At 42.8% G+C, this 24,235-nt stretch overlaps 1 protein-coding gene across 1 annotated transcript; it reads right to left on the bottom strand.

The window, feature by feature from the left end:
• Positions 1-6,152: 6,152 nt before the first annotated feature.
• On the bottom strand, positions 6,153-8,713 carry LOC122454920 (cathepsin G-like). The gene is made up of 5 exons (XM_043489587.1): positions 8,615-8,713; positions 7,750-7,897; positions 7,181-7,316; positions 6,769-7,023; positions 6,153-6,314 (listed from the first exon to the last, which is right to left on the bottom strand). The coding sequence occupies exons 1-5, from the start codon at positions 8,667-8,669 to the stop codon at positions 6,153-6,155; spliced, it is 756 nt and encodes a 251-aa protein (XP_043345522.1). The 5' UTR covers positions 8,670-8,713.
• Between the last annotated feature and the right edge of the window lie 15,522 nt (positions 8,714-24,235).

The following is a 24,235-nucleotide window of genomic DNA, read 5'->3' as shown; positions in this document are numbered from 1 at the left end:
GGACGGGGTCCTTGGCTAAGAGGAGACTCTGCCTTGGGCCCGCCGGCGTAATAAACTGCACTCCACTATCTGCATTGTCCTTCTGAGTGAGTCTGTTTCCCGGAAAGCGTGGCTATAACACCACCAGCCGCACCCCCCACCCCAACTCCTTTCTCTGTTCAGAAAGTCCACCCAGGACTTTCTCTAGATGAATTTGGTCCTGCTATCAAGGGCCTAAGAATGCAGCTCCTGTAACACCCTCACCACACAGACTTTTCTGATGAACGCTCATGTCTTGAGAATCAATAGAACCAGGAGCAAATTGGTGGTGCCCGAGCCTGCCCTTTTAAACTCAGGATTGAAAAAACCTGAAAGGAGAACTCGCACGCCGCTTCAGACCTGCTCAGCTTTTCAGGGAAGACACTGTTGCTCCTGTTCTTACTGGCCGATCTCCTAACCCCTGGGGCTGAAGGAGGTAAGTGACGGTCCCTGTCTTCAGTGAAAGTCGTGTAGTCATGTCCGACTCGTTGCAACCCCATGGACTACACAGTCCATGGAATTCTCCAGGCCAGAATACTGGAGTGGGTAGCCTTTCCCTTCTAAAGGGTGTCAGGAAGCATTTAACAAGAGGCTTCCTGTGTGCTGTTTTGGATCTGTCAGGAACCCTCTGGCCCTTATTAATTCCTGAACATTCAGGAATTAAGAGGAGAGGCACGCCTTTCCCGGGGCTGAGGAATCCAGGCATTTCTCATTACAGTGATAAGTACCCTCTTCCTTTTTATAAGCCAAATGGTAAAAGGTGATTGTTTGCATCTCTCTCTTTGATAGGGATCATCAAATGTTTTGTAAGTCTGGAATTTTAATCTTTATCTTTGCTGAGAATAACTACCTTGTAAGACAGTATATATGCCCACACCATGTTGATTATTACCTTTGCTCCATCAGAGCTTGGATCCCTGTGTCTTTCTCTCTCTCTTTCTTTCTTTCTTTCTTTTCTCTCTCTCTCTATTTCTGGCCAATTCCTTGGAGCGCAGAGGCCCGCTGAGCTCACTTTCTTGCCTGGGCTTCTAAGACCCTCTCGAGAAGGCACACTGCGCCTTCACCCACTCGAGAGGGCGCCTGGTGCCTACGTGCAGCAGCGCGAGCCCTAAGAACAGGACTCTATTGGCTTTCTGCGTAAACCAGGGGATATCAGCTTCTTTCTCTCTCTTACTCTCCAGACCACCAGGTTCCTGTCCGTTAAAGGACCAACAAAAGGGGATCTTCCCAACCCAGGGATGAACCCAGGTCTCCCGCATTGCAGGCAGATTCTTTAGCAGCCGAGCCACAAGGGAAGCCCCTCTGTCCTCAGAGGCCTGGCTTATTCCAGCAGCACCACTTCCCCAGTGCCCCTGCGACACTATCGCTATGGTGTTCCTCATCTTAGTCCATTCCCAGAAATTTGCTAGACTCCAGATCTGCCGCTGGACACAGTGTGCAGATTACAGAAAACTACTCCCATGGAGATCTGGTGGGTCTTCTCCCTTCATTAGGTCACACCCTGACACGTGGAAAGTTATTTATAATTAGGATGGCACAGGATCCTGGTGGGGAAGGAAAGCTGAGAATGAGTGTTGTCACTTCCCATTCTCCAAAGCTAAGGGTGGGTTGCTTTGTCCCAGGAGCTATCGTCTAGAACAAGAATGAAAGAGCCATCTCACAGTTTCCTAGATGTCACCCTCTCATTGACCCCACTCTCCTGAGCTACTCTGCTCCACCAAGGCAGGTATCTAGAACCCAGGCGAGCCTCACAGTGTCACCTCACTGCCAATCAAATGGCACTCATGAGGGCTGGCTTCTACCCAGGCCCCCTCCTCCCATTTCCCTGCCTCATTCTGGTTTCTAATCCTTGCACATGTCCTCTTTGGCTTGAAAGTTAAATTGCTTAAAAAGATAAATCTGTGCTGAAATTCAGACCACATTAGGACCCAAAGCAATTTTGGAGACTGTTCATTCACATGTCCAACAGCATTTGTTGGACATTTACTAGGCGCCTGGCTCATGATGGGGGAGAAAGAAGCCAGAGTATTCGGTTCCACGGGCTCAAAACTTTTGGGTTTTTGAAACCAGCCTCATCTGGAAGTAAGCAAGACACAGGGGGTCTGAGAAGCTCAGGGACAAAGAAAGAGCCAGAGTAGGTCAAAGAGAGTGGCTTCCAGGTGGTTTATCCCGAAGACAGATCCCCACCCCCTCACATGTATTTGAAGTGCTCCAGAACAAGGGCTGAGCCGCTCCTCTCTATGGGGAGATAAGAACTAACCAGGGAAACAGGTCACATTGTGAGCCTGCTGTGCTGCCCAGGGGAGCCTGGGGCCCCCAACTCATTGAGCTGGGTCCCTAGAGACCGTTGAGGACTATCATCCTCTGAACATCCCATTGTTTTAGGCCACCTGGCAGTTCCTGTCCTGTTTCCTATGAAGACAGAACTCCAGGGAAATTTTCTCTTTCAGGGCAGATCAAATGGTGCAGAAAGGGCAGATGGCGCTCCCCACTGTACATGGTATCTGTAGATTTTTATGACAACAAACAAGGCTGGAGCAGATGTTGGGGGTTCCTGGCATGAGACAACTTCATGTTAACTGTGGCTCGCTGGGACAGAAGGTAAGGAGCACAAAAGAGTCTTGTCTTTCTGGGAACCCCTAGTACCAAACTAGGCCTCATAACTCAGGAAAGCCCCAGAGCATGCAGAGCGGATGTTAATCAATTGAACCATCTGATTGTCTTGGGCCAGGGCAAACCAAGTGTGGGATACTGAGGGGAAGTGTTTGGAGAGAGGCCTGTTAAATTTCTGGATGTGAAAACGGTTTAGTAATTTTTTGCACAACAATAACAGTGAATCATAATGTAGCCTGTGAAAATTATACTTCTGAAAATTCAGTGGAAATTTGAAAAAGCAACCTTTTTAAAAAATTGAAGTATAGTTGATTTACAATGTTGTGTTAGTTTCTTTCATACAGCACAATGATTTGGTGACACATATACATATATAATCCTTTTTAAAAATATTCTTTTCCATTATGATTAACTATGAATATAGATATCTGCACTACACAGCAGGACCTTATTGTTTATCCCTTCTATATGTAATAGCTTACATCTGCGAACTCCAACCTTCCCCTAACCCCCTCCCCAGGGGCAACCATCTGTCTCTTCTCTATGTCCATGAGTCTGTTTCTATTTTGAATATAGGTTCATTGGTGCCGTATTTTAGATTCCACATATAAGTGATTTCATATGGTATTTGTCTTTTCCTTTCTGACTTCAGTTAGTATGATGATCTCCAGTTGCATTTATGTTGTTGCAATGATGCTCTTTCATTGTTTTTTATGGCTGAGTGGTATTCCACTGTATATGTGTACCACATCTTCTCTATCCATTCATCTGTTAATGGACATTTAGGTTGCTTCCATGTCTTGGCTACTGTGAATAGTGCTGCTATGAACATAGGTTGCATGTATTTTTTTGGAATAGAGTTTTGTCTGTATATGTGCCCAGGAGTGGGTTGCTGGTGATAAAGCAGTCTTGATAGGGTATCAGTCTAGTGGAGCTTGTAGTTTTTCTGGGGGTCATGCCACCTAAAATCTTGAAATGACTCATGATGTATTAGGCAGATTTTGTATACTGAGAGTTTTTCTTTTTTCTTTTTTAATGTTTCTGCAAGAAAGGCATTTTCTTTGGGCTATTGGTCCTGGGCTGCCCTCTTGTCTCCAACTCAGGTTGGTGGATGAGCTGGAGAAAGGCGGCTTTCTCTTGGGGTCCCCACTCTTCCAAGACAAACTCAGACAACCACGATCAAGGTCACCAGCCCTCACTTCTGTGATGCTGCTAGTTCTGATGCATCACCACTGTCTAGCTCCTCCTGACTCTGATGTTCTGCCCCGGGGCACAGGCACCAGGTTCCTGTGGACTGGAAGTCTGCCTGAGCGATCAGGTCAGGACTGAAGTTCCTGGTGGGGTTTCCATCCTAGAACTTGTCATGGTTTTGTGACTATCCAGACAAGTCAGGAGGTCTTCCAAAGCACAGAGGTTGAAAGCAGAGTAAGAGATCGAGAGTTTCTGTGTTCTTTTGCACTGGTGTTTGGTGTGCAAAATGTTTTCTTGCCAAAGCTCTGCTGCTGAGGTTTATTATTAAGGAAGTGTGCTGAGCTGTGAGAAGTGGTGGAACTGGCTTCTGAAATCGTCATGAAGGGAATTGTCCTCTGGATGTGGACATGGTGAGGGCTGTAGAAATCTTTCCAGCAGGGCGGCTGGCAGCAGACAGCTGCCTTGGAGAGCTGACTGGCAGGGAGAGGCTTGGAGGAGAGATGGGTCTGTCCTGGGAGTTTCCTGGGCATTCCTGACCTCGGCGGTGCTCTGGTGGTTGTTCTTTAGTCGCTCAGTCATGTCCAACTCTTTGCGACCCCATGGACGGTACTGTGCCAGGCTCCCCGGTCCTTCACCACCTCCTGAAGCTTGCTCAAACCCATGTCCATTGAGTCAGTGATGCCATCCAACCATCTCATCCTCTTGTGTTCCCTTCTCCTCCTGCCTTCAATCTTTCCCAGCATCAGGGTCTTTTCCAATGAGTCAACTTTTGCATTAGATGGCCAAAGTATTGGAGCTTCAGCTCTGGGGCTCAAAGTAAATGTCACACAGAGGAAGGGCTTCATGGGGACTCTTCCACTGCTCTCTCCTCTCCCCCTGCCCCCACCATCAAGTATTTTTTCCATCTGGCAATGCAGACATTTAATAATGAGACTGTTATACCTGAGAACATATAAGTAAGGGATAATTCCTATGGGTACGTGGTATCAAATTTAGAGGAAATGACTGAATGTTGTCAAAGTTGTATTGTTAAAATTTTGTGGAAAATGACGTGCGCTGAACTTTAGGCAAATGACTTTTTGACAAGAAGTACCCATAAACATAACAGGCAAATTTGCCAAAGCATATCTGTGTAGAGTCAGTTGGATTTGATACGTGTGTATGGATCGTTTCATGTCAGATTATGGAAACTGCAAGAATTCAGGTGGGAAATGTAACACTGCAAGGAGTAGTTAACATTTTGATGGATGTTTAGCATCCTAGCTGATTCTCTACAGTTACCTTAAGGTGTTAAAAGCTTGGGTTTAATTATGTTACTTCAGAAATCCTGTATTTCAATATAATATTGATGCATTAGTCATGCATAAAAGGGTAAATGGCATTTTATTTTAGTCAACATATTGTGTGGAGTTTTGTTTAATTTTAGAGTAACAAACCCAGAAGGAGATTCTCATCACAGTGAAAATGAGAACAACGGTCTACAGCACAGTGAGGGATGGTATGGGAAAGGACTTTGGAGAAAGACTCCGGCTGTCCATAGACACTTGGGTTGCTCCCATCTCTTGGCCATTGTGAAAAGTGCAAATTTGATATGGGTGTTTGCTAGATTTTTTTTTTTTTTAATTTTTTTTTTTTTTTTTTGCTAGATATTTTTAAGAGAGTAAATCTTCTTTTTTCTTTCTTCTAGTACTTGCATGGCTTGATTTTTAACAGTTAGAGCTTTGATCCCATTTGAGTGTTATCTTGGATTATGATAAGAAGTATGGACCCAACTGTATCTTATTCCCCAGTGATTCTGTTTTGTTTCAATGACACTGATTAAAAGTTTATTGTTTCCCAGTGGTTTGATAACTGTTCACCAATCCTTGTTTAGAATTTCAGTTGTCCCTTTGGTTTGCCTGTCCAACTCATCCTTCTCACACCAGTGGTACATGGTTTGGGGGTACACTTTAATACCTAGTTTGGAGTCTCTTTAATACTCTAGTGGGTAGAGAATAAAAAGCCTTACTCTGGGGAGAGGTAGGTCCCTCCATCCCTCCTCAGGCTGTGGGTAGGGGGGACACAGAGGAATGGGTGGCTGGGAGGAGGGAAGAAGCTCATGCTGACCCCAGGACAGTAGGAATCGGGATTCACTTCTCCTCGGAAAGAGACCCCATCTTCCTGATGAAGCTCGCCCTCATTCCAGGCACACTTTGTTGTGCACAAAAATGTTTAATGAACACATTAGAAATCAGTTATTTCCACTCTAGACAAGGATGTTTATTAAGGCTCTGGGATCTGCTCTGGAGCTGGGCTCTGCCCCAGAGAAGGAGAGTCAGTCTCGTGGGATGTCACTCTGGTCTCCACTCTTTGAAGCGTCTCATTGTTCTCCTTATCCAGGGCAGGAAGCTGGAAATTCTGGTGAAGACTGCTGGAGGGGTCCCCATCCTGTCTCCATAGGAGACAATGCCCTGGGCCACATTGTTACACACGAGGGGGCCCCCGGAGTCCCCCTACAGGCAGAGGAGGGAAGGCACACTCCGTTTTGCAGGACTCCCCACTCCTGTTGCCCTCTCCCAACCCTCAGAGAAGACGGGGGTTGAGGAGAGCTCCTTTCAGTGCTGGCTGTGTGTAAGATGGGAGGGTAGTGGGGTGCAGAAGAAAAGCTTCTGAATTTTCCCATCACTGGGCTTCAGCCCTGACTGTGGTTGCTTCCCCAGCCCAATCCAGGTGAAGGTACCTTCACTGGCCCAAGGAAAACACTGCACATGAACATCCTGTGTGTCTGGTACTTCTCCAATTCCCCCAGAGACTGGATGGATGGATGGGGAAAAGCCCACCTCCCCGCCCCATGTCACTTTGGTGTGGACCCCAGGATGCAGCCACGGAGATGGACCCTGACACCCTACCCATTCTGCCCAGGGCCCCCTGTCTCGGGCACTGTCAGCAGACCCTACGTTGTCTTACCAGGAAGGTGGACTTCCCGTCTCTTGGGTCCCCCACACAGATCTGCTTTTGGCCAGTGTAGAAATCGAAGCGACTGTGACACTCTCCATCCCTCTGAATTGTCAGCTGCACCTCCTGGAGTGTGACTGCTCTCCTGTTCAGCCCGGTGAGGCCCCAGCCAGCCACAGTGCACTGGGTCCCAGGGGCCAGCATTTCCTCTGTCTGAGGCAGAGCTACCAGCTTCACGGCTTCATTCTGTCTGACTCTGTACGCCAGCTGGCAGGAAGTGTGCAGGCACTCAGGGACTGTATGCTCACCCCATGCCCACCACCACCCTGAGAGTCAGCCCTGATTCCCCTCCATGGTCCCAGGACACATGAAGGCCCCCAAGCTGGGAGAAAGTCACCCAGCTGAAGAACCAGAGGGTCATTACCTGCAGTAACATGATGTCATTCCGGTTGTTCCGCTGATTGTATCTGGGGTGGGGGATGGGTCTGAGAACAGGGATGCGCTGCTGCGTCCATTCAGAAGCGGTGACACTGTGGATCCCCAAGATGACATTTATTTGGCTGCAAAGGAAAGGGAGCCTAGAGTTGATTTGAGCTGCAGGAACCGCGGTCCCCAATATAGGTCAAGTGACTGCCCAGGGTAGCGAGACCTCAGCCAAGGGAACCAGGAGACAGGAGGGCTCTGGGGCTGAACTCCCTGCCTTAAGTCTCCCCAGACTTGAGATGGCGGTGGTGGGAAATTCAGTGACCTTAAATTTTGCCTCCCCTACAAGAAATTGAGAAAGAGCTTGAATTCACAATTTGAGCCCCATGGTGTACCTACCATCTCCCCCTCTTATTCTTTCTGATCAGATTCTCCTTTCTATCCATTCACACAGGCCTTCTCCTGGTCTTTTTTCACCTGTTCATTGCTAGAAAGCTGCCTTCAATGGCTCCTCTCATGAACTCTTCTGGACCTGCTTTGCAGGTGCCTAGAAGCTCTTTAATTTCTCACCTTCCCAAGCAACGAGCTGCCGTCATCACAAAGTCTTCACGCACCAGGAACCCCCCACAGATGGTCAGACCCGCTGGTGTCAGGGTCTGAATATATGCCATGTAGGGGTGGGAATGGGGCCTGGCCTCCCGGCCTCCGATGATCTGCCCTGGAAGGAAGCACTAGGATTATCTCTGCACCGGCAGGTGTGTGGACATCAGCTTGGTGGCTCCAGAAAGACGGGAAGTTGGGGAGCAGGAGAGATGATGCGGGGGCAGGGTGAGCTGGTGGTTGGTGAGAATGGGGTCTGCAGGGTGCAGAATTGGGGGCAGCTCCAGGACCCTGCAGGAAGTGCTGCTGGCTCTCCATCCAGCCTCGGCGCCCTCCCACCTGCCCGGAAGGAAGGGCCAGCTACAGGCTCCCTCACAGGAGGGTTTCTCTGCTGTGGGGATGGCAAACCCAGAGCCCTCTGGAGGGGCCTGTCCCTGAAGTTCTGTGGCACTTTCTTCCTCAGGGAACTTTTCAGATGCCTGTGAGTCCAGCTCATGAATTTAAGGATCTAGAGATGGGCTGATGGGCCCGCTATCGCTGTATGTTGATCCCCTAGGCTCTGACACAGGGGCTGCAAACTCAGTTCAGAGAGCACATTTATATAGCAGGTAGTATGTACAAGGGTGGTTCTGAGAGCTTTATGTACACTCCATCTCTTAACTCTCATAGCGACTCTCCAGGTTGGCTTGATATAATTTCTGCCTTCAGAATCTGAAGCTGAGAAGCTGTGGACTCATGCAGGCTGCCCAGTGAACAGGGCTAGCAAGTGTCTGGGTGGTCTGACTCCAGTCTATGGGGTAGAGTTGGGCCCCTGAGGGTGGGAATGGTCACTCACCTGCCCGAGCCCTGGGGAACAGGAGAAAGGCCACCAGGAGCAGGAGTGGCCGCATCTTCCCGGCGAGGCTGCCCCGTCAGTTGCTGCCCCTACTTCCTCCTGCCCGACTTTGAGCCCCGGGGAGAGGGAGGAAAGGTGAGGGTGGGGGGTGGGGGCTCGAGAATTCACAGTCCCATCTCCTGCTGCTGGGATAAGTTTCATCACCCAGAGCTGCCCAAGAGGCTTGCCCACCAACTGCCAGGGACCTGGGGGAAGGCAGTAACTGAAGCCTTCACTGCAATAGCCCGCACAGCTGCTGAGTCAGGGCCGGCCACAGAAATGGGAGCCCAGGGCACCGGGGCGGGGAGCGCTGGGCACTGTGCCTCAGATCCCCAAACCCACCACATTCAATGATGTCCTCACAGGCACCAAGGCTGGGACCTGTCTGCTTCCTCCTCCTCCCTCGGGGAATGGAACCTGCGTGTCTTCACCCCCTGGTCCTGAGCCCCACCCAGACCCTTGCTGCTCCCACTTCTTTCTAAGAAGCTCTCAAGCGCCCTGAGGAGCTCTGCTCCTGGTGGGTGGAGGGCACGGCCAGAGAAAGAAAAGGGAAGAGTGAGGCTCTGCCACTGACCATTTCTCTCTCAGGTCACTTGAGTCGCGAGCAAGCTCTCAGTGAATCATGACACTGGGGACGGCTTCTATTCTTCTGCCTCCTCCTGAGGTGAATGTTTTTGTGTCCCAGAAGCTTCCCTGCCTGCAGAGAAAACCCCGTGACTTGATTTTGTTGACAGTCCTCAGACCCTGTGGAAAAGCATCTCAGATCCTATTCATCCAGGATAGACCCGTCAGCCTAAACCCATCTCTGCTCCACGGGAGCTAGCTCCTAAGAAGGAGGCGCCTCACTGCTGTGCTCCCTGTGAGACATGAAGAAGGGGACACTCACCATTGAGAGGAAAGGATGGGAGAGTTCTGTCGAGTAACACAGGGGGTTGGCAGACACACGTAAAATACTTGGAAGGTTCTGTGTTGGCACAGAAAGCCCTACAATACAGTAAATGTTTGCAAAAATGTCAGAATTGAAAACCAATACAGTTCTCAACCTTTTATGGATTGTGATAAGCCCACTTGAAAAATCTTTGAAAGTTAACGATCTTCTCCCCATATACAAATATACACAGCTTGGCGCTTATTCTCAAAGCTGCAAAGAACTTAATTCCTTCCCTATTACATTGTAAATGATTGCAACCTCATGAAATTTCCTTATGCATCTCAAAAAGATATAGGTAGAAAACAGGAAAACAAGCAAAAATAGTATAACTACTTTACTTAGTGTCTTTGCGTAATTTTAATTTATCGTTATGTAAGCTTTCTAACTGTTTATTTTGTCTTTAAAATGTTACTCTAATCTAAACTATGGGGAAAGTATGAACAGAGAGTCCGTGTGCAAAAAGGGAAGTAAAATATGCTCCTAATGATCTGGGTGGAGAGATGTTCAGAGGATTTCATTAACAGTGACTAGGATTTCATGCCAATTTTCCCACCAAAACCAACCCCAAACAAACTTGTTTAAAATGTATGGAAACCTTGAAAGCCTTGAAGAACTCCCAATGCAAGAGTTATTATTAGGTTAAAACAGAAGGAATAATGGGAATCAAGACAGGTAACTCTATTTCTCTGAGAGAATTTGCTAAATCCACAGAATTTGAGCTTCTGTTTGAAGAGCACCTAAAATGATGGTGTAGAAATCAAAGATCATGAGGTCTAGACTAGACAAACAGGTCTAGTCAAACCCTCCCCACAATAAGCTGTGAATTTAAAAGTCTACATGCTCAAATTAACAAAAAAGAGGTATTGAGTTAGTAACTGCAAATAATTTCTTGAAAGTTTGCAATTACCTGGATTTTTTAATGGGCTCTCAAGCCTTGAGTTTCTATTATTGTACTCATGGATTGTGTTCCAATGTACCTGGCAGAATGTATGGCAAAGAAATTTCACTTATCTTCAAAATTCGAATTACACCTAAAAAATTATTTTTCAAGTATAGTGACAAGCATATAGCTAAATACAAACAGCTCAGCAAACAATAAGAATATGAGACATCATGACTAAGAAATAGTAAATAGCAAAAGAGGAAAAAACCCGTTAGTTTTTAAGATAATATTATCAGTATAATAAAATATAGATGTCTCCTTTTATAGCTATTAGCATTTCCCTCATATGTTGAGGTACTCCTATGTTGGGTGGATATATATTTACAATTGTTATATTTTCTTCTTAGATTGATCTCTTGATCATTATGCAATGTCCTTGTTTGTCTCTTGTAACAGTCTCTATTTTAAAGTTATTTTGTTGGATATGAGTATTGCTACTCCAGCTTTCTTCTGATCTCCATTTGCATGGAACACCTTTTTCCATCCCCTCACTTTCAGTCTTTATGTGTGCCTATATCTGATGTGGGTCCTCTGTAGACAGCATATATCTGGGCCTTATTTTTGTACCCATTCAGCAAGTCTGTGTCTTTGTTGGAGCATTTAATGCTTTTATAGTTAAGGTAATTATTGATATATATGTTATTGACATCTTGTTAATTGTTTTGGTTTGTTCTGGTAGATCTTTTTCCTTCCCTCCCTCTTTGGGTCTCTCTTCTTTTGATTTGATGATTATGTTTAGTATCATGTTTGGATTTGTGTGTGTGTGTGTCTACTGTAGGTTTGGTTCCCATGAGGTTTTGAAATACAATATTGTTTTAAGTTGCTGATCTCTTAATTTCAAATGCATTTCCAATATCCTGTATTTGTGTACTCTCCTCTCTTCATTATTACTGGTTTGGATATCATATTTGTGTGTGGATGATTTCCTTTCTTTGCTGAATGTTTGTCTTAACTGATGAGCTTTCCCATTCGTACTTTTCTTGTTTCTAGCTGTGGCCTTTTATTCCACCTAGAGAAATTCCTTTAGCATTTGTTGTAAAGATGGATTGGTGGCATTGAATTCTCACAGCTTTTCCTTGTCTTTAAAGCTTTAGAGTCTCCATCAAATCTGAACGAGAGCCTTGCTGAGTAGAGTATTCTTGGTTATAGATTTTCACCTTTCATCACTTTAAATATACTCTGCCACTCCCTTCTGGCCTGCAGAGTTTCTACTGAAAAATCAGCTGATAATGGTATGGGGTTCCTTTGTGTGTTATTTGTTGCTTCCCCCTTGTTGCTTTGAATATTTTCTCTTTGTCTTTCATTGTTGTCACTTTGATGAACATGTGTCTCTGTGTTCCTCTTTGGGCTTATCCTGTATGGGACGCTCTGTGCTTCCTGTAGTTGAGTGAGTGTTTCCTTTCCCATGTTAGGGAAGTTTTCAGCTCTTACCTCTTCAAATATTTTCTTAGGTCCTTTCTCTCTCTCTTCCCCTTATAATGTGAATTTTGGTCTCTCAGGCTGTCCTCATTTCTTTTCATCCTTCTTTCTTGATTCTGTTCTGCAACAGTGATTTCCACCAATCTGTCTTTCAGTTCATGTATTCATTCTCCTGCCTCATTTATTCTATTGATTTCTTCTAGTGTATGTTTTGTTTCAGTCACTGTATTGTGTTGTTCAATAATTATATTGTACTGTATTGTTCATCTCTGTTCTTTAAATCTTCTAGATCTTTATTAAACGTTTCTGTGTCCTCTCAGTCGGTGCCTCCATTCATTTTCTGAGATTGTGGATCATCTTTACCATCGTTGTTTTGAATTCTTTTCAAGGTTGATTGCCTATATTCACTTCACTTAATTGTTCTTCTGGGGTTTTATCTTGTTCTTCATCTGGAACATATTTTCCTGCCATCTCATTTTCTCTAACTTGCTATGTCTGTGGTCTCTGTTTCTCAGGTTGCAGAACTGTAATTTTTCTTGTTTCTGGTGTCTGTCCCCTGGTGGGTGAAGTTGGTTCAGGGGCTTGTGCAGGCTTCCTGGTGGGAAGGACTAGTACTTGCTACTGGTGGGAGGGGCTGTGTTTTGTCCTGCTGGTTGGCAGGGCCATGTGTTTCTAGGCGGTTGTTGGCTCAGGATGACTTTAGGCAACATGTTTGCTGATGAGTGGGACTTTTTCCAATTGTTTTCCAGTTTGTTTGTAGCCCACCTTGTGGGTATGGGGTTATTTGATTTTATTGTGAAACAGGCATTCTAGCACTGGAGCCTGCAGGCTGTTGAGTAAGGCCAGGTCTTGGTGCCCAAATGGCAACCTCCAGGAGACCTCACACTGATGTACATTCCCTGGGGTGTCTGCCACCAGTGTCCTTGCCCTCACAGTGAGCCACACTTTCCTAGGATAGGATATCCCACCTTCCTAGTATACCCTCCAGGCCCCCCAGGAAGGTCTGGCCCAGGCCTTTATGGAGTCACTGCTTTGCTCTGGGTCCCAGGGCACATGAAGCCTTGTATATGCACCCCAAGAGTGGAGTCTCCATTTTCCCCAGTCCTGTACAGCTCCTGCATTCAAGTCCTGCTGGCCTTCAAAAGAAATGCTCTTGGGGCTCTTTGCCCCAGTGCCAGATCTCCAGGCTGGGAAGCCTGATGTGGGGCTAGGGAGTCTCACTCTTGTGGGAGAATTTCTGAGAAATAATTATTTTCCGGGTGGTCGGTTGCTCACTTGGTGGTATGGGGTTTGATTTTATTGTGAAAGAGCCCCTCTTGACATCTCATTGTAGCTTCTTCTTTGTCTTTGTGTGTAGAATATCTTTTCTAGTATGTCAAATCCTTTTTCATAAATGGTTGTTCAGCAGTTGTGATTTTGGTGTTTTCATTAGAGGAGGTATGCTCAAGTCTTTCTACTCCACCATCTCGTTTTTCATTCTATACAAGGTTTTTATTTTTCAGTTGTAAATTCTACCATGCTACACTATCCATGGTTGATTATGTAAGTGAATGTGAAACCACAGAATGGGAGGGCCAACTATAAGTTTTACTTGGATATTCCACTGGGTGAAGAGTCAATGCCCTTAACCCCTGCACTGTTCAATGAGCCGCTCTAAATAAAGAGTCAAAATTTGAAAAGAATGGAGACAAAAAATGAGTTTAAAATGATTAATAATGGCAAAAATAATTTATAGTAAAATTTATTGAGTATGAGTAAAGATAAAACTTGATTATTTAAAATAAAGGAAAACACTTTTAAAATAAGAATTTCTTTATAAACTTAACAAAGGGAAAATTTTTAAGATATAGAAAGTGCTAACCAATAATAATTTCAAAGTAAAAATGGATAAATTAATCTGCATAAAAATTTATTGGGTATATATGAATAGAGGTGTGGCTCCCCTGATAGCTCAGCTGGTAAACAACCTACCCGCAATGCAGGAGACCCCGGTTTGATCCCTGAGTCAGGAAGATCCCCTGGAGAAGGGATAGGCTACCCACTCCAGTTTTCTTGGGCTTCCCTGGTGGCTGAGATGGTAAAAATCTACCTACAATGTGGGAGACCTCGGTTCAATCCCTGGGTTAGGAAGATCCCCTGGAGAAGGGCATGGCAACCCACTGCAGTATTCTTGCCTGGAGAATCCCTGTGGACAGAAGAGTCTGGTGGGCTACAGTCTATGGGGTCACAAAGAGTTGGGCATGCCTGAGTGACTAAGCACAGCATAGTATGAATAAAAGTGAAATTCTGATTATCCAAAATATTATTAAGACAGTGAAAAGTAAAGCCACAGGGTGGGAGAAGATACTTGCATTAACTGAGAAGGGGTTTGTGTGTGGGAGATGTGTGTGTGTGTGTGTGTGTGTATGTCATATCTATGTTATCTTACACATCATTGGGAAGCCAATAATTGTGAAAATCTACATGAAATGGACAAATCCCTAAAAAATATAACTTATTGAAATATACCCAAGAAGTTTTAATTTTCCTTTAAACATTAAATAAATTGATTCTGTTTTCAAAAACATTCTATCAAGGACAGCCCCATGCTCATAAAGCTTCCCTGAACATCTCAACAACATATTCAAAGAACACTACATGATATTTTTTGGAGAGGAGGTGCTACCTATCTCCTTTATGAGATAGCAAAGCCTCAATGCCAAACCCAATAAAGGCAATATGGGAAAGGAATATTACAGGCTAAGTCACATGAATATTGAGGTATGTCGAATAATTCAACAAGGAAAAGTAATATATCAGGACTAATTTGGGTTTATCCGAGGAGTGGGTGACTTTTTATTCAAACCCAATTGCTGTAAAACAACAGATTGATTGAAAAAGGGAGAAATGCCATATGACTATTCAATTGAAATAAAACAAATGAACATTTGTGAAGTTCATTAATGAAAATTCTAGCAAAGTATAAATAAAAAATTATGTTTTTAACCTGATAAAATGTCTCCATAAAAAGCCCCAGCAATCATTATACTAATGTTAAAACACACAGTGTTGTTGCTTGAGAGGAAAACAATATAAGGACATGTGGATAGCCATAATCACCATTTCTCTTTAGTATTATAGTAGAGATTTTACATAGTGCACGTAAGCAGGATATAGAAATGAAAGGCATAAGGTCATGAAAAGCAGGAATAAAACTGAATATTTGAGATGCTATTGTGTATATAGAAAATGCCCAAGAACTTGCAGCTCAACTATTATGGTTAATAAAGCAGTTTGACAAATTTGCTCGGCCATAAAACCAACTTAAACATTAATTATATTTTGATATATACTATAATACTGTTGGAAATGTTGAGGAAGTTAACATTTAAATCATGAAAATTATCAACTAGATATAAATCTAACAAAAAATGTGCAAGATCTCTTTGGTGAAAATATGTATAAAATTATAAGAGACACTTAATAGGACCTAAACATAGAGATATTCCATGGTGATGTTTGAAAGAGAAAATTTTTTTTACAGTCAATTCTCCAGAAAGTGTTCTATAGATTCATTGCACCTGAGAGGTATTTCATAGAACTTAATTGATTCTAAACCGATATGGAGAAAGCAATGGCCAACATTAGCCAAGACAATCTTGAAGAATGAGAATAAGATGGGAGGTCTTATTCTAGCAAATGAAGTCACAGTAATGAAGATAGTGTGGTACTGATGGGGCATAGACACATAGATTAATGGACAAGAAATAGAGACCCCACACACATTTAGACACTGATACACACATATTGAATGCTTGGTTTATGATGGAGGATTTATGTCAGAGAGTGAGGAAAATACTTTTTTTCTTTTTACTCTTCAGTAAGTGGTTCTAGGACAGTAAATGCCTCTATGATGTCCTATAAGAACACATATTTCTACTTGACCCTTATTTCACACCATATCCAATAATCTGTTTTATGTGGATTATGGATCCAAACGTGTATTTGAAAATGTAACAAAAACTGTATGATAGGTAAATATTTTTAATGCTGTATACAGAAGTATTAATCATTAATAAATGGAATGGTGACTTAGACATCCAAGTAGAGATGAAAGTAGAGAGAAACAAAAGCCAGAGTTTAGGGATTAGAGAGACCATTTGGGTAGAGAGGGGATATATGATGGTAGAGAGAGGTACACTTTTATTTTGTATTTTAATGAAACGTGACTGAACTGGACTGAAAGTTATTTTTTAACAAATAGGATGGTGATATGTTTCACAATATCCATAACTAGTTACATCTACTTTGGGCTGTTTTATTACATTTCCGTCAGTTACAATGTATTTTTCCTCTCTGGGATGTTGGGACACTAGATCGGGTGTTTCCCATGTCCTTCCTGGCTCCAAACGCCACCAACAGTTCAAGTCTTCTGGGCAGGCAGTTGTCAGGTGGTGCTGGGTCACCTCCCCTTCCCTCTTTTTGCTGCTGCTTTGTTCAGAAACCAACGTAGTTAGTCTTGACTTTGTAGGAGACCCATGTACTCCTGAAGCATTCTGGAAATCCTCAGGACTGCCTTAAAATCACTTAGAAAGATGTTTTGGAAGCTCCTTGGGGATACTTTTACTGATCAGCTTGTGTTGCCCTATGACTGTCTTCCCACCACAGGTGAAATGAAAGACAAATGAAATGGAAACACAACACTCCAAAATCTATGAGATGCAGCAAAAGCAGTTCTAAGAGGGAATTTTAGTGCAACACAGGCTTTCCTCAAAAGATAAGAAACATCTCAAATAAGTAAAGCTACCTATCATCAAAAGGCATTTGAAAAAGAAGAACAAAGTCCAAAGTCAGGAGAAGGAAGGAAGTAGTAAAGGCCAGAGAGGAAATAAAGCAGTGAAAACAAATAATGGAAATAAAATCAATGTAACCAACAGCTGATTTTTTTGAACGGACAAACAAAATTAATAAACTTTTAGCCAGACTCACCAAGAAGAAGAGGGAGAGGACCCAAGTAAACAAAATAAGAAATGAAAGAGGAGAAATAACAACTGACATCACAGAGATACAAAAGAATCATAAGAGAACACTACAAACAGCTATATGCCAACAGACTGGTCAACCTAGAAGAAATGAACAAATTTCTAGAAAGATACAACTTGCCAAGACTGAGGCAAGAAGAGATGGATAATTTGAACAGACTGATTACTAGTAGTGAAATCAAATTTCTAAATAAAAGCACTCCTAGCAATCAAAAGTCCAGGACCAGACAACTTAACAACAGTATTATACTAAACATATAATTAAGAGTTAATACCTATCCTTCTCAAGCTATTCCAAAAGTTTAAAGAGGAAGATAAACTCCCAAACTCATTGCATGAGGGCATCACTGAAAGTGAAGTGAAAGTGTTAGTTGCTCAGCCATGTCCAACTCTTTGTGACCCCACGGACTGTAGCTCACCAGCCTCCTTTGTCCATGGAATTCTCCAGGCAAAAATACTGGAGCGGGTTGCCATTCCCTTTTCCAGAGGATCTCCCTGACCCAGGGATTGAACCTGGGTCTGCTGTACTGCAGACAGATTCTTCACTGTCTGAGCCACCAGAGAAGCCTGAGAGCACCATTACCTTATTACCAAAACCAGACAAAGGTGCTACAGAAAAGAAAAGAAATCTTAGACCAGTAGCTTTGATGAATATAGATTTGAAAATCCTTAACAAAATATTAACAAACCATATCCAACAACATATAAGAAGGATCATATAATGTGATCAAGTCGGGTTTATTCCAGGGACACAATTCATCATTCACAAACCAATGGATGTGATACACCATGTTATCAAAAGTACAGAAAAATCACATGATCATCTCAATAGATGAAGAAGAATCACTTGACAAAATTCATCACCCACTGATGATAAAAACTCTTAGCAAAGTGGGTAAACAAGGAACATCTTTCAACACAATAAAGGTCATTTATGACAAATTCAGTTGAGAATGACCATTTCTATTTAACATAGTATTGGAAGTATCAACCACAGCATAAGACAAGAAAAAAAAAAGCATCTAAATTGGAAGTGAAGAAGTAAAACTGCAGATGACAAGATACTTTATATAGAAACCCTAAAGTCTCCATCCCCAAACTATTAGAAATAATAAATGAATTTTGCATAGTTCCAGGATACAAGATTAATACACAGAAGTCTGTTGCTTTTATACACACCAGTGATTATCATAAAGAGAAAATAAAACAATCCTATTTAAAATAGGAAGCAATCTTAATCTATTTAGAATAGATGCAATTCTATTGCATCAAAAAGAATAAAATTAAGGAATAAACTTATCCAAGGAAGTAAAGAAAACTATAAAACATTGATGAAGGAAATTGGAGATGATAAAAAGAAATGGAAAAATACCTGGTGCTCTTAGAGCAGAAGAATTAATATTGTTAAAATTACTTTACTACCCAAAGCAATCTACAGACTTAATGCAATCCTATTCAAAATACCCATGACATTTTCCAAAGAACAAGAAAAAATAACCTTAAAATTTACATGGAACCACAAAAGACTCCAAATTGCCAGGTCAGTCTTGAGGAAAAAATAGCAAAGTTTGGAGTTACCATCCTCCCTGACTTCAGACTGCTCTACAAAACTACAGTAATCTAAATAGCATGGTGTTGCATACTTAGCCATGTCTGATTCTTTGTGACTCTATGGATGGTAGGCTGCCAGGCTCCTCTGTCCATGGGATCTCCCAGGCAAGAATACGATGCGGGTTGCCATTTCCTCCTCCAGGGAATCTTCCCGACCCAGGGATCAAACACAAGTCTCCCGCATCTCCTGAATTAGCAAGTGGGTTCTTTACCACTGCACCACCTGGGAAGCATGCTACTGGTATAAAAACAGACATACAGATCAATGAAGGACATACAGCCCATGCACCTATGGTCCATTAATCTACCACAAGAGAGGCAAGACTCTGCAATGGAGAAAGACGAGCTTTTCAACAAGTGTTGCTGGGAAAATTGGACAGCTACATGTAAAAAAAAAAAGCAAGATGAGATACTTCCTCATATCATATACAGAAATAAACTCAAAATGGTTTACAGACCCAAATGGAAGAACTGAAACCATAAAGCTCTAAGAAGAGAATAGAGGGAGAACACTGCCTATTGTAACAATACTTTTTTGGATTTATCTACTAAAGCAAAAGAAATATAAGCAAAAATAAACAAATGGGACCTAATTAAACATAAAAACTTCTACATAGCAAACGAAACAAACTAAACAAAGAAAAGAACCTATGAAAAGGCAACCTATGAAATAGGCAACCTATGAAATAGAAGAAAATATTTGCCAGTGATATAATTGACATGGGATTAGTATCCAAAATATACAAACAACTCATAGCGAAAAAACCACTAACCAAATCAAGAAATGGGCAGAAGACCTGACTAGACATTTTTTTCCCCAAAGATGACATACAAAAGAATAATTGTCACATGAAAAGATACTCAACATCACTAATTATGACAGAAATGCAAATCAAAACAGCAATAACATGTCACCTCATACCTGCAGAAATGGCTGTCATAGAAAAGTACACAAATAACAAATGCTGGAGAGGACATGGAGAGAAGCGAACCCTCCTCCACTGTAAGTGGGGATGTAAGCTGGTACAGCCGCTATGGAAAGCAGTATGAAAGTTCCTCACCAAGATAAAAACAGAACTTCCATATGACCCAACAATTCTAATCTTGGGTACATATCCAGAAAAAACAAAACACTAATCGAAAAGGGACATGTACCCCTGCACAACTTACAATAGCCAATATTTGGAAGAAACCCAAGTGCTGATTAACAAATGAATGGATAAAGAAAATGTGGTATACCTATACAATGGAATATTACTTGGCCATAAAAAGAATGAAATTCCACCATTTGTAGCAATGTGAATGAATCTAGAGAATATGAAGATTAGTGAAATAATTTAGAAGAAAAATTCTATATATCACTTATATGAGGAATCTAAAAAATATTCCAAGTACATGTATATGCAAAGTTGAAACAAACTCACAGATATGAAAATCAACCTAGTGGTTAGCAAAGGAGAGAGGGAAGGGGAGAGGTGTGTAGGGGTATGTGACTAAGAGCCACAAACCACTGTATACAAAATAGATATGCAACAAGGATATATTGTACAGTACAGGAAGTTATAGCCATTATCTTGTATAACTTTACATGGAGTATAATCTGCAAAATACTGAATCATTATGCTATACACCTACAACAAATAATGTAAATCAATGGCACTTCATTAAAAAGACATAAAAATCTAAAAGCAAAAACAAATAAATGAAAATTTGTCTAATTAAATCTGATTTTTCTATAAAAATAAGCAGAAAAAATGGAGGGCCATGATCCTTCTAAACAGCATACCGTAGTAAGTGCTGTGGTAGAGAAGATCTGGCAGTTTAGCAAAACCAGCCCATGTGTCCCTGTGTTCTGGGGACGTAGGTGAACTGTACCGTTCATCTCCTTGAGTGCAGGTGTGCCTCGGTCACTGTCACAGCAAACGAGGGGTGAATGAAATGCCGTGAGCCCCATCCAGAGCTGGAGCAACTCCCACGCTTGACCATCTAGTTTCTTCCTTTTCCAGGGTTTGGCACAGATGAACATGGGGAGCTTGAAAGCATCTTTAGGGGACCGAGTCTGGATCCCTTAACTTTGGGCTGCCATGTAATTTATTGCCCAAACCAGGACACTTGAGAGTGAACTTGGGCACTGCTCACCGGGAATATTCACTTGGGATGGTCACTGAGCAAGAGAGAGAATTCTATTGTGCCAGCCATGATGTGCTAAAAGTGACCTGTTAGAGTGCTCAGTTATCTTAACTAACACATCTGCCAGCTTACTTAACCCTGCCTTTTCTAACATGGAATTTTTAAAATACAATTATTTTATGAACGATACATTTTAAACTAGTGAATAAATTAAAAGGAGAAAGAAGAAAAATGCCAGCCTTAATTGCACCATTTAACTGACTACTGTTAGCAGATCTATTTTTATCCAGGTTTTTTTTTTTTTTTTTTATGACTTAGCAGCTTTTTTTTTTTTTTACTTTTATGATTCTTGGTATTTCTATGGTATCATAGTAACCGATTAAATATTCTGTATAACTTGACATATCATCTTGCTTGAGTAATTAACCTGGGGCCCAGGCAGGAGTGGTCCCTGCGTCTGTGCGGGGCTGCTTCCCAAGTCATCAACCCCTGCGGGTGACCCCCCACCCCCCACCCCCCGACCATCCCGCTGAGAGCAGCCAGGGCAAGAGTGGCCCAGAGGTTTCTGTAGTGCAATGAAGGGCTCCGGTGCGACAGGGCAGGCCCTGTAGTCCACGCCTCCCCAAACCGTCTGAGCTTTTCAAAATCCAGGTTCCTGGGCCCCACCTCAGAATTATAGATTCTGAAACCACCATCCAGGTTTTTTACATGTTTATTTTTGATAGGTGTGGTTATAATACGTTCAGTTTTGAATCCTATAATTCATTCAACAAACATTTTCCTCATTTTATTAAAGAAACTGTTAGTGAAGATCATTTTAGAATCTCATTCATATTTTTAAAAAGACACTTAAGTTATCTAAATCATACATAAATGTTATAGAAAAATTAAATAAATGGTTGTGTAGGAAGGAAAAAAGCCTACAAGGAAAATGTATGTATAAGCAAAAATTGACTGTAGTATGTACGGCTCTTAATCTGCTTTTGACTTAAATCTAGTGACCATTCTTTCATGTGGTCAATTGTAATTTTATATCATGACTTTAAAATTTCCACTGCGTTCAAAGGGATGAAAAATTTTAAAAAGCAAATCCCCATTTAATTCTGGGTTAATTAGTATTTCTTAAGATTTGACCTGTGTAACTTTTTTGGGCATTACCTTCTGCACTTATCCTGGTACAGTTGATGGCTACATCAGATTCTTCTTTTCTTTTTTAAAGGATATTTGTGTACAAGGTATTAAACTACATTTTCTCAGTGTCTATTCTAAATCTCACTTGTATCATTTGTGTCAATCCTTTCCAATCATATAAGTAAAGATTATTAATATTTAAATTTGTATTAATTAATTAGTGAACTTTTACTTTTCCCCAAATGTTTATTCAGTTATTTAAATGATTTCCCTATTAATATTCTCAGCCTAGTTTACTTTCTTTTGTTTTCTCTGCCTAGTTTTTGTTCTTTTGTTTTCTTAGCCTGGTTTTCCAGAGTAGTGGATAATATAGAAAATAACGACTGCATAATATATAATGCAAGCATGCTGTATCTTACTATCTCCCTCTTGCGGACTTTAATACTGATTCTAATTTGAGGTATATTATTAAATAATGGTGTGATGAACATTTATGTAAGTAACCCCTCTATAAATACGCACACACACACATTTTAGATCTTATGTAGGTTAAAGTCCTAGAAATAAAAATCACTAGACCAAAGAAAGAAATAATGTAAAAATATTTGGAAATCATTTTTAGGAAATATATAGCCTCAAGCAGTCCCATGATCATGACGCTACAGCATTGAAAGGTAATCATTTTTCTTCCTAATATATCTCATATTATGTTAAATGATTCCATCAGGTGTAAGGGGGAAGACTAACTCACCAGGCAATGCCTCTTGAGGGCACATATCCTTGCCTGGGGTGGTGGATATCCCTGGCCACTCTGCCTTACTCTCTGGGCTTCTGTGGAGCTCTTCATGACTGGCTTTCTGGGCTCTCTACATTCCTTTTGTGTGAAGACATCTCCGAAGAGTGTCATCATTTACTGTGGGACCCCGAAGTTGTCCCCTGGCTCATGCACTCCTTACCCTTTTCTGGTTCACCTGTGTGCATACGTTCAGCTCTTTGCTCACCTGTGCCCTTGCTGGTACTGTGAGCTCCAGGGAAGACTTGGCAGGTGGATGTAGGGATGGTCTTGTGTGAAAAATAAGTGTTTATTTCTTTTTCACCTTAGTTTTCGATATGCTGGATTTTACTTCTCATATTCATGTGATTTGTTATTTTGAGTGAAGTTCCTTCTCTTTGCTGTGTTTCTTTTTGTTGTTGTGAAGTTTCTTTTCTTCTCAATGTTGATCTCACTCAATTCAGTGTTTGCCCAGTTACCATGACTTTGATGTGTTCTATCATCCTCAAATCACTGGTGGTGCTGTTTAAAGGATTCAAGACAACTGGGCCACAATGAACTGTCTTCCCGTTTAAATGTGGCATCCCGTAGATTTGCAAACTGAGGCTCGTGCTTCCACATGTGAGATAACAAAAGAGGCAGTTCCAGGGGTTTCTTCCCTCCCTCCCCTCCAGACATAACTCCATGGAGCACAGACTGGAAACCCCAGGACCTGTGGGTCTCCAAGCCTCTTCCAATTTCACATTGCCCTTCTGGAATCAAACAAGATTATGCATGTGAAACTCCAATGTACAATCCATCTAAAATACAGAGAAAGTAATTATTTTCAAGACAAGATTTTGTCCAGATTCCAAATACAGGTCTATCTCTGCCAAACTGAACTTCCTCGTGGAAGGACAGGCACCACGGAAATTTCAAGGAAATTTCTCACCACTAAGCATTTCCTGATGGCAGAGGCAGAGCTTGTTATGTTCTGGCACAAGAGGAAGATCAGTATTTGCTCTACTGGTGGATGGCAATGGTATTTCCCGCCCAGTGGCCCTGGATCCCTGGGGCTCACAAGGCTGCCATAACCCGGTTGCCAGCAGGGGGAGGCAGAGGCCCAAAGCCAGCCAGGCTGAGAGGGCTGAGGCCGCAGTACCTCAACAGGCCTTGGTGGTGGTTGGGCCCCTGGGGGATGTTGGGCTGGACCCAGGGCCTGAGGTGGCCCTTCCCAGGTGGGAGGTGGGTCTGGCTCCTCTGATAAGCAGAAGGTACTGGTTGGGAGGTTAGGGATGGCAGGGACACGTGAGGAGGAGAATTCTGTTAGGGAGATGAGAGGAAGGGTGGCTCAAAGCCAGGTGAGCTGGAAGGGAAAGGAGCCGGTGGCTGGGGCACTCGGGCAGAGAACAGGAGCTGGTGTGGGATGGCAGGCAGGGAGCAAGGTTGACTGCGTCTCGTGTTGGGCCTGGGGCAGGGTGTGGAGATGGGGCCTGGGTGAGGCTGAGGGCCATCATGGGAACATCTCAGCCTCCTGAGCTCTAGGCAGTCCTGGTGTGGGAGCAGCCCGCCCTCACAGGAGAGAGAGACGCCCTGGAAACAGGAACCCGAGTGCCCGTGGATGGCCCTTGCCCTGCTGGGTCCC

Source organism: Cervus canadensis, chromosome 17 (assembly GCF_019320065.1).
Source record: "Cervus canadensis isolate Bull #8, Minnesota chromosome 17, ASM1932006v1, whole genome shotgun sequence".
Taxonomy (NCBI): domain Eukaryota; kingdom Metazoa; phylum Chordata; class Mammalia; order Artiodactyla; family Cervidae; genus Cervus; species Cervus canadensis.
Note: the sequence above shows the minus strand (reverse complement) of the source record. Positions and strands in the feature narration are given on the sequence as shown.

Coding starts and splice junctions, on each gene's coding strand:
- LOC122454920 (XM_043489587.1), bottom strand. CDS start 8,669: ATGCGGCCACTCCTGCTCCTGGTGGCCTTTCTCCTGTTCCCCAGGGCT. Junction 7,898..8,614: donor GTTCCCCAGGGCTCGGGCAG/GTGAGTGACCAT, acceptor GCTTCCTTCCAG/GGCAGATCATCGGAGGCCGG. Junction 6,315..6,768: donor ACGGGAAGTCCACCTTCCTG/GTAAGACAACGT, acceptor CTCTGCCTGTAG/GGGGACTCCGGGGGCCCCCT.